Source organism: Brachyistius frenatus, unplaced genomic scaffold (genome assembly GCF_029030835.1).
Source record: "Brachyistius frenatus isolate BFR_SWC_R1_liver_20210118 unplaced genomic scaffold, ASM2903083v1 Contig_51, whole genome shotgun sequence".
NCBI classification, from domain to species: Eukaryota; Metazoa; Chordata; class Actinopteri; family Embiotocidae; genus Brachyistius; species Brachyistius frenatus.
The window spans coordinates 921,558-932,196 of NW_027210650.1; the positions used below are offsets into that span (position 1 = coordinate 921,558).

At 43.0% G+C, this 10,639-nt stretch overlaps 1 protein-coding gene across 1 annotated transcript; it reads left to right on the top strand.

Annotated features, from left to right (window-relative positions):
- Positions 1-2,155: 2,155 nt before the first annotated feature.
- pdk2a (pyruvate dehydrogenase kinase 2a) lies at positions 2,156-9,369 on the top strand. Its single transcript, XM_069704584.1, has 11 exons — positions 2,156-2,346; positions 3,011-3,152; positions 3,669-3,740; positions 4,038-4,222; positions 4,931-5,020; positions 5,156-5,233; positions 5,658-5,734; positions 5,841-5,939; positions 7,310-7,420; positions 7,704-7,817; positions 7,970-9,369. The coding sequence occupies exons 1-11, from the start codon at positions 2,229-2,231 to the stop codon at positions 8,111-8,113; spliced, it is 1,230 nt and encodes a 409-aa protein (XP_069560685.1). The 5' UTR covers positions 2,156-2,228; the 3' UTR covers positions 8,114-9,369.
- Positions 9,370-10,639: the final 1,270 nt, after the last annotated feature.

Below are 10,639 nucleotides of genomic sequence, written 5' to 3' on the forward strand. Positions count from 1 at the left end.
CAGGAAATCGCAGTGCATGCAAAACACCACAACGTGCAACTTAAGTACTCGAGTAGTTCAGAGAAATGAAGGCACGAAAATGAAAAGGTTACTGCTTCGAAGCTTAAGAAGGTCACTTGAAATAAAAATGATTGAAGCATCGAGAGAAAGAAGCAGAAATCAAGTCTCCTTCTGGTGCTGAGAATAAGGATGATTTGAAAAACTGCTGGTTGACTTGCAGCTTTTACAAATCCTACTTTTTGCATTGAATAAATGGCAGTGAAAAGGAAGATCTTCTAAGCACATGTAAAAAAACAACCTAATAAAAGCCACTTTTCTTTCTTTTTTTTTTGCCTTTGCTGCCCTCAATTTCCCACCCTCAAACCCAGCTTAATCTCCATGGGTAATCAGTCTACTGCTGATCAAGGCCTTTTCTTTACCAGGAGCTCCTTCTGGTACAGTTTTGGCTTCCCGTACTCTTTCTAAGGACACATCACACTGAAGGACAACATCTTTTGCAGCAAATGACAGATTTAAATGTGTTGCGTGACAAGTGAAAAGTACTTTTATGGACTCAGGTGTATTTAAATCCAGACAATGCTGCCAGCAAAACATAAAACCACCTAGTTTGGATATTAAAAAGATAAAATGCTGGTATTGTTTTGTGTTTATTAAGCGGGCAGCTTCTATTACAAATGCAGTGTTCAGTAAAGCCTGAAATACTTTTGAGATGAAACGAGATGACATCCTGTTAGAGCATGAACGTAGCCGACATAGTGCAGCAACAACAACAACTAAACGGCCAAACAAGCGACGCCTGAAAACAGTATGACTAATACTTGTTTTGATAATGTCGGCTTATTTTTCTGCAGTGAAGCAATGAAACCTGAAATGAGCCGTGATATTTTACAGGTGCAGATTTCTGACATCGTCCTGCAATATTATTACTTTCAGGTTTTTTTTTTTTTTTAATTTTATTGCATCTGTTTTGGGTGAGATGGCAGGACAGACAGATAGGCTTTTATAAGGACAATCCCAACTGTACTGACACACCCGCTGTTTATGGAACGGGAGATTTGACCGGGACACTGTGTTCCCTGACGAAGGCATTTCTATTCAAAACTATTGGTGGCGGTGTTCCAGGGAATCATTCACAGAGGGTGAACGTCTGTCCACCAGGAGAGAGGAGGAAGTAAACAAGGAGCTGATTGTGTTCTCATCAGTTCATAATGAACTTCAAACTGCTGCATAAAAGTCAACATGAATATTGTGAGTCTGACTTTCAGGAGGAGCCCAGATACTTTTCTTGAGCAGCATCATTTCCTGTACTTGACTTGTGTAGTTTAATAAGTTAATAATGAAATAATACAACTTAATGAAGAGTGGTTTATGTCCCCCATTTTAGTCAGACACACTGGTAAAATCCCTTTTAGTCATGTAGCGTTCACCCATTCACAGGAACAACAAACAGAGGTTTTCTCACAGATTGATACCAAGAAACAAACTGGTTAAAGCGAGGGTTCCCCCGATCCAGTTCACCGTACAACACTATTATTGTTATTTATTTATTACTTTTGGGATATTCGATGAAAACAACCACTGACCCAACGCTTCTGTCAGTTTTAACTGATTTTTAAAGGTGCCTTAAAACTTAAGATATCACAATTACAGCTAGGATAGAAAAATCCCTGGTTAGAATATGAATGAGCAGTACAGATTTAAGCTCCAACCACAAATGGGAAGGATGTTACTGGATAGATAATTAATAAAATCTTTCATTTGCTTACATACAAACAAAATGTGTCAGGGAGGCATTGAGGTAAACCTGCTGTTTTGATTAGTTTATTTTTCAAACGTTTACTCTTCTAACAGGCCCATCTGCTGTCTTGTGTAGACTTGAATAAAACTATCCCTGTTGTCTCCTGTCTACATTAGTATCTGTCCTAAAAAAAAAAAAAAAAAAAAGGGTCTAGATGAAATCAGTATGTTCAGTTAGGTTGTTGTTTTCGAGATTTCATCGAAGGAGAATCGCAGGAGTCGTTTCCACCCAAACACCACTAAGCCCTCCCCCAGGACGCTCCCATTGGCCAGTCTGGAACGTAAATACATATACCGCCTTCCTATTGGCTGGATCCCCCTACGCTCGTGGTTGTCTTCCTTTGCTTTCCCTCTGCTGCATATGCAAACAGGTTCGGACAGTCCCACCATCGGACGTCGTAGACGCGAAACCGCGACAGCACAGAGCAATAATGAAGTTCGTTAGGTTCATCATGAAAAATGCTGCTTTGGCCAGCGTGCCCAAACACATCGACCATTTCTCCAAGTTCTCTCCGTCGCCGCTCTCCATGAAGCAGTTTCTGGATTTCGGTGAGTCCAGATGGGAGAGTTGATTATGTAAGGGAGCTGCGAGGATCTGAACGGCCCCAGCTGTGTGAAATCTGATCAGAAATGCACCACAATTCAGGCACAAAATATCCTGTGGCAATGCATGTTTGTAATGTCAGACTGAGCAGCTGCTCGGTGGTTGCTGTGCTGCAGGGTTTGCCCGTAGTCGTATTCAAAGCGAGTGTTGCATCAGCTCTGTAGCAGGCTGCACCGTTAGGTTGACACTGAATTGCGATGTTTTTCTGCTGATAATTCATCACTGAAGTCTTTCTGGTCTGCAGATTTACTGTCATTTAGTTTGTGCTGATGTTTGTTCCGAAAGAAATGTCATTTGCAGTGAGAAATACAATGCAAATATCAACGCGATGATGATTAGGCCTGGAGCTAATGATCATTTTGAGATTTTGATTTGTTTGTTTTATCATTCAACTAAAATTGTGGTCAGTGTGCTAGAAAATAATGAAATTCTCCTTTGCACTGCTTGTAACTCAAATTTTTTGATATTACATTTGTCTAAAACTCACCAACGTACAGTATAAGACAGAAAATCAGTAAGATTTCACATTTGACCTTGTAAAATTTATTTATTTTCTCTCATCAATGCATCCATGTAGCCCTGATGGTTGTTTACTTTGTGTTGATTCAGGTTCCATAAACGCCTGTGAGAAGACATCCTTTGTCTTTTTGAGGCAGGAGCTCCCTGTCAGACTCTCAAACATCATGAAGGAAATTAACGTCCTGCCCGACAAACTGCTCACGACCCCGTCTGTGCAGATGGTGCAGAGCTGGTAAGTCAAACTGTATAAACCATGAGGGGAAAAAAAAACCAAACCCATTCATTGATTTTAATAGGATCCTGGGTGTCTAATGTCTCAGCTGGGGCTTTTTAATCTTGATTCAGCAGAAGCATGATCCCAAAAACTAAATCACATTTCCGTGTCTCCGCCTCTGTGTTGTTATGCACGAGCCAGATTCTTCCTTCGTCTTGTCACACAGCTGCTAACTTGTTTATTACCATGTTAGTGGGGTTTGTAACGTCATGCTCAGAATTGCAAAGGCACCCTTTGACCGACTTGTAGTGCCTCCAACTGGATAAGGCTGGGTGGTGGTGAGGGTGTGGGGGGGGGGGGAGCTCTGAACTTTCCCCTAGATACTCCTCCAGCGTCACGTGATCTAGTTTGTTTTCAGGAGGGGCTGTTTTTCCGCAGCATGATCAGAATAACCTCACAAGGAATTTCCCCTCCTTGCAGACTCACTCAGCTGTTTAAGTATGTTTTATTTGTGTTTACGTGTGATTCTGTCAGGTACATCACGAGTTTGATGGAGATCCTCGAATTCCTAGACAAGAATCCTGATGACCACAGAGTGCTTGGAGAGTAAGTTTCTCATTTATAATGTGACATTTGCTCCAAACTGCTTATTTTTAGAGACACAGCGACCCTCTTTACTGTTAAATCCTTTTAGACTGTTAAATCCTTTTAGACTGTATACTTGCACCTGATTTTTGGAAAAGGAAGTTGTACCTAAAGGATGTTTAGCTTCATCACAGTCTCTAGATTTGGTAGTGATGTCGGTTCTTTGGATCCTTGTGTTTTCGCCTCTCTTTGGGTTTTGTCTTGATGTCTTCATTTTTTCGTGTTCACCCCCCACCCCCCCGCCACCACCACCACCAGGTTTGTAGACGCCTTAGTGACCATCAGAAACAGACACAACGACGTGGTGTCGACCATGGCCCAGGGTATCATCGAGTACAAGGAGGTCTTTCCCCACGACGTGGTCACCAACCAGAACATACAGTACTTCCTGGACCGCTTCTACATGAGCCGCATTTCTATCCGCATGCTCATCAACCAGCACAGTGAGTGATGTCCGACGCTCAATTCACTGTCGCTGCATTTACACGTATTAAGAGATTTTATGCAGCTCCAAGAAGGTGTCGCTCGTCTTGTTATTCTGGGTTTGCCTGATGTTATTGTTCCTGCATTGTGTCAGGAATTATTATTATTAGTCTAATTGTCACTTTTTTGCTGCTCAGAAGGAGAAATAAGTCTCTTTCCAGAAATAACCATTTAAAACAAACACTTTCATTACCATTTTCTATGCGAGATGTTTTTCCTTAGACACCAGGTGGAATATATACGTAAATTAAATAATGAAAAGAAGACAACTGTTTATATCCTGTGCAACAATTTATCAAGGGACGTAAACATCAAATGTGATCTGAACTCATCCTTCCCTTAGTCAGCACTAATTAAGTTTAGGTTATTGAATGAGTTGTCTACTAGTCGTAGATTCGGTGGTTCAAGCTTCGTATTTTGCCGCCGTCAAAGTCGCCCAACTTTCTTCCAGTTTATATTCACATTAAGAATTTAGTTTATTTGGACAAGAGTATCCACAAAATGAATATCTTTAAATGACTCATGTGACGAGTGATAGTTGCTGTGTCGATCATTTCTCTGTGAGGTGTTGAAAAGATTCAAAGACTTGAACAGAAACTCGAGCATGGAATTGTGCAGACCGTGCTGACTCTTCTGCTCAACTTTAAATTCCTCTCTGCTCTCTGCAGGTCTTATTTTTGATGGCACCACCAACCCAGTCCACCCGAACACCATCGGAAGCATCGACCCTCACTGTTTCATTGGAGATGTAGTCCAGGGTAAATATGCACCGTGTCAAAATATATCTTGTTGTTGTAGATTTATTTTCTTTGCCTTTAATTGTGCATATGATCCCACTCTTCCTGTTTTATAATCATAATTTCTGACTTTATTTTCGATGTCCACTCTGTCAGATGCCTTCCACAGTGCCAAGATGCTGTGTGACCAGTACTACCTCAACTCCCCTGATCTCATACTGCAGGAGAGGAACAGTAAGTTCACACTGAAGTCTCTCTGTTGAAAAAGATTCCTACCTGCCTTTTAAAAAATAAACCTGGAGAGAGTTTAAGTCATTGAAATGTGTTGAGGAGATTTCAATGAAGAACAAACAGATCCCAGCCTCCCGTGTGCACGTACGGTACGTTTGAATGTAAATGAAACGTTCAGCCAGGTGCACCCGAGAGGCCTCTAATTATAGCGCTGAAGTAACGGCTAAGTGAGCCCGGCTGGCTGCATCAGACAATGTTGACACACAGACCTTTTCCCCTCTCCGTTCTCACCGAGCGTAAAAGAATTAAATAAAAAAAAAAGCAGAATAATTACCACTAATGGAAATCATCCACGAGTGGCGAGGATAATGAATCGTAAACAAAGTGGACCGAATCAAAACACTCTGTTTGTTTTTCTCTTCAACAGACGAGAAGACGAATCATCCAAACAGCATTGTGTACGTGCCCTCTCACCTCTATCACATGCTGTTTGAGCTCTTCAAGGTACGAGACTCTGGTTTGGAACGGAAACACAGTTTAATGACATCATACTCAAATCAATATGAAGTAATATTACAGTTTTAATACATCGTATTTTCCTTTTTTGTAGAATGCAATGAGAGCTACCATTGAGACTCATGAGGGCAGCAACAACCTCCCACCCATCCAAGTCATGGTCTCCCTTGGAAACGAGGACATGTCAATCAAGGTGAGCTGCAAACTGCAAAGTGCAGCAGCTTGAAATAGACTAAATGCCATGTGCTTATTTTTGGTAAATATGGACGTTTTAGAGAGTGACGAAGGGGGAGAAAGTACTCCAAGATCAACATGAGTTAAACCTCTTTTTGTGACCGCTGGTATGTGTGCATTTGCGATTTCCACAGATTTCCACACGGTAGACTTTCTGAAGCATTTCAAGGGTCTCTGTTGACGATTGACCCAAAATCGGATGTTTCTCCGCTCCAGTTTCAGGTGTGTGGTGGAATCACAAATGTTCACGTAGCAGCGGTCACGACAACGTGGGAAACTCGGGTGCTGATGTCCATTAAGCAGCGTAACTTGGAATACTTCCTCATGCAGGTTATAGCCTCCCCCTGCTCCGTGCACATTAAAGTGCTGCGCTCAATTCGTTTTCAAAAGGCTTTAAAATCTGTACAGCGTACGACAACGTCTACACCTCAACTCTTAGTTCAGATTTAATATTTAATTGGGGAGAAAAAGGAAGATCAAACAACCTTGTTGGTGTGAGCTTTGCTTTGGACTGTCTGTATTGATGCTCCCAGGAGTTTCATCCTATATTGTTCTAACAAACTACGAGCAGCTTTTGAAATTTCCTGCGGGAGTGAACGGGAATGTTTGTCAGCTGCGTGTGAACCAGCACATTCAACGAGTTCAACGAAGTCTGTAAACATCATCTTTTTCTTACAAATTGCGTAAATTTCAGATTATCTCAGGGTATAATACAAGAATTACACAACCGTGTTGCACACAAGATGTGGTGTGCTCTCCACTTGAAAGCCACCGCTTTTGGGTTGGCGCACCCCAAATCATTTGTTCCCTGAACCTGTTATGCAACGACCTCGCCCTCGATTAAGCACAGCGGCTCCTGGCGAAGCGAAGCTACTCAGCTCTGATAAGATTAGCTACATGGGCTGTTTGCTTTCATACTCATAGAGCCTATAAATGTGGCACCAGGACTTATCACCAAGTCCTCTTCTTGTTACCTGGATACAAGGGGCAGAAACTAATTTATATAACATTACTATATTTATATTAGCTGTGATTTTGGTGTTAGTTTATTTACATTCCTCAGAGGTGAAAATAGTTTTTATGTTTTTCCTGCACGTGGTATTAGACTCTTCTCTTATATAATGTCTGTATTGTATCTCTGCTACCAGCGGCAGCGTCTGACAAACACAGATCCCGGTCCACCTTTGTGCTGAGGCCAAGTGTTCCTGACAGGCAGGCCCTCAGCTGCTGGCTCGTCCTCTACCTCTGTGTGTCTCAGCGCAGCGCGTCCACCTCGCGTCCTCCTCCGTCTCACTCCTTTCCCCCTTTTATTTCTGCCCTCGCTCGTAGGTGAGTGATAAAGGCGGTGGCGTCCCGTTTCGCAGGATTGAGAACCTTTTCAGCTACATGTACTCGACTGCTCCGGCTCCACAGATAGGAGAGTACACGCGGCCTCCACTGGTGAGTACAGTCACAGGCGGGATCACCTGTATTAACTCCTACATATACGAACAACATGCCGTTATTTCGGCACAGCATCAACAAGCTCTTTTAGCCTTTTATTTAAACTCTCTTTGCTATTTTAAGATCGCAAAAAGCGATTGACTTACAGTACACACGGCAAACTCTACAAAAGACCCGTTTGTTCCGCAGAAGAGCTCAGCTGCTTGCAGTGTGCGACGGTGAACAAAGCCCATCTTAAACCCTTGATCTCCCTCCTTTCTCTCTCTCTCCCTCCACGAAGGCTGGCTTCGGTTACGGTCTGCCCATCTCCCGCCTCTACGCCAAGTACTTCCAGGGGGACCTGCAGCTCTACTCAATGGAGGGCTACGGCACAGACGCCGTCATCTACTTGAAGGTGAGGCGGCGATCATGCAAGATACAAAGAGTTTGAAAAGTCTGCGGGAGAGTAAAATTCCTTTTGTCGAACACAAGCCAAAACCTGCAGACCTGAGCAGCCAGGTAAGACGGGGTCGTGTGTAATTACATCTTGTCATCCCGTCCCTGCAGGCTCTGTCCACGGACTCCATCGAGAGGCTGCCAGTGTACAACAAAACCGCTCTGAAGAACTACAAAGTGAGCCAGGAGGCCGACGACTGGTGTATACCCAGCAAAGAGCCCCTCGATATGAGAAAGTACAAGGTGGCCAAGTGAGCGTGTCCTCCGAGGCCGGGTGCTTCGAGCCTGCAGTGCGCGAAGCATCCAGGAAAATGTCTCCATATTCCCATGCCATCATCTGCCAAGGCAGACCGGCTGCGGACCTTTTTTTCTCCACAGGATCCTCTGTAGACGAGAGCAGACAAAGTGGCTTCTTCAATTTCAGCCTGTTTTTTCGCAGTAGCATGTTCATGTTTTGTTCGGTCCATGTTATCCCTTTTTTGGGTTTGTTTTCATGAGAAATAGACAAGTAGGAAGCAGCTACTAACAAAATCCTTGTCACAATCACCTGCTTGGTGATGTAGCTCCAGTGAAACACACACAGCGTCATGTGTGGTCCAGGTAGGGAGGCGGCACCCAGACAGATCTGGGTGTGTAAAAAATAAAAGAAGTTGGCATGTGAGTGGACTGATGAAGATTAATAAAGGAAGTATTCCAGTTTAAAAAATAACACATCCAGGAAGGTTTTTAGAGCATTTTTCTGAGGGACATGTTGGAGGTCTTCGGTTAACAGGAAGAGCCTGTTGTTCAGCCTTATAATAGCAATTTCACCCAAAGGCTCCACTTTGTTGAAATACTTGAATTATTTAAACTAATACTCATGTTGCACCTTGTTAAATCTAACTGTACTGTTATACTATTTGGGTCTGTACATTTGAACAAATGTATGACTGAGTGGTTTTTGTGTTGTTTTTTGTGTGCATGGATATTCATTTACGCTTTGGATTATTGTAATTGCAGTACTGAAACTGACTGTTATCGTAACGTCAGTTCTCCGGACCAGGCCGAATGTAATCCACTCTGTTCTGTGCATTAATCACACAAAACGAATAGAGCGTTACATGACAGAATCGACAGCTCGATGGGGCCCAAGTTTCTTTGTGATGCACCGCAGCCAGCCAAGAGAGCATTTTTGCCAGCCTCGCTCTGAGGTTTAATGCTCTTAGACAAGTTCAGTGGAGCCAAGTGTTATTATACCCCAGCGGGTGTCATGTTCGAGTTTCTCTACCAGTTTGAGATCCAACAAGGCCAGTCTCAGTTCATTTTTATTACAGTGTGCCAAACGAGGAATATAGAAATGCCCCGGGGTCCACCCGTGCTGAAATGAACAGTTTTCTTTTGTATCATAGTGATGTGAATCATATAGTATGTAAAAGGTTATTTTTTTATAGTTGCGCCTTTTGTGACTGAAATGATTGTAAATATTGTAAATGCAATATAAATAATAAAACAGAAACACGACAAGTACAGAATGTGCCTCTTGTGTTGTTTTATGCTTGAAAACAGCAGTTAATTAGCTGAAGAGAGGTGATGACGTCCGCGTGGGTCAACTGTTGGCAGCTGTGTGGGACGATACGGGAAAGAAACAGCGCAGGCGGTTAGCAGCTCGCTGTCAGCGCATCTACTCCAAAGAAAGTGATGTTATTGAGTTCAGTAACTCTGCCCTGCAGCCATTTGAGCACCAGATCCTCAGGCACTACAAAAATTAATATATATATATGTATATCTAGATATATATGTATATATATATATATCTATATCTGACACGGCCAAGCAAAGATTTATGTATGCAGAAGTTTCCACCCTGCTGGTGTTCTTCTGGCTGTAGGTACAAAGGGTTATATACCGCTATTACGCCAGTAAATGATGAGGTGTGTCACGCTGTTTTTAAATACATAACAACTTGTGGCCCGGAGCCCAGTAAGACACAGGTCATCCGGGGGAAACAGACGAGCTCCTCTGGCTGGCTGAGAGACTCGCGCTGCTGAAGGGTGAAAGCCTGAAGGGAGTTCTAAAAATAGCATAGCCTCTGTTGGACTTTTGTGCAACATGTTTTCAACATATGAAAGGAGAGAGGCGGCATGCGTTTAACGTCTTAGTAATGGTGGGGAAATTTTACTGTTCTCGGTGTCCTACACTCGATTCCAGAGGGAAATACTGAACCTTTCACAGTTTTCTTTTCTTTTGCCTCCGTGTCTCCAACAGTCCTGGCCGTGGTTTTTTTGTTGTTGTTGTTTAGATTATCTGTCCGTCCGTCCGTCCAAGGCTTGTGAACACGATATCTCAGGAACGGCTTGAGGGAATTACTTCAAACTTGGCACAGCCATTCATTGGGGCCCAAAGATGAAGTGATTAGATTTTGGGGAGTCAGAAGTCAAGGGGACAGTGATGTCACATCCTCTTATTCCAGTGATTAATATCTCAGGAACACCTCCAGGGAATTTCATCACATTTGGCACAAACATTTACTTGGTCCCAAGGATGTACTGATTTGATTTTGACAGGGGCGGGGGGGGAGGGGGGGTCAAAGGTCACAGCAACTTCATGTCCTTCCATTCTAATGGACGCAGTAGCTCAGGAAGTGTAGAGCTTCTGTGCTGTCGGGTTGAAGATGTGTGCAAAGGATCGGTTTTTAGAATTTGTAGCTTCTTTGCCATAACATCCATATTTGAAGCTTTATCTACTGTCATGGCTGTAACTTATCCTTTTAGTTGAGTAATATTTACCAGCCAAGCATCGGTC

Excerpts from the sequence above, each read along its gene's own strand:
- pdk2a (XM_069704584.1), top strand. The coding sequence starts at position 2,229 with ATGAAGTTCGTTAGGTTCATCATGAAAAATGCTGCTTTGGCCAGCGTG. Across the intron at positions 3,741-4,037 it reads GACCACAGAGTGCTTGGAGA|GTTTGTAGACGCCTTAGTGA; the intron begins GTAAGTTTCTCA and ends CACCACCACCAG. Across the intron at positions 5,735-5,840 it reads TGCTGTTTGAGCTCTTCAAG|AATGCAATGAGAGCTACCAT; the intron begins GTACGAGACTCT and ends CCTTTTTTGTAG.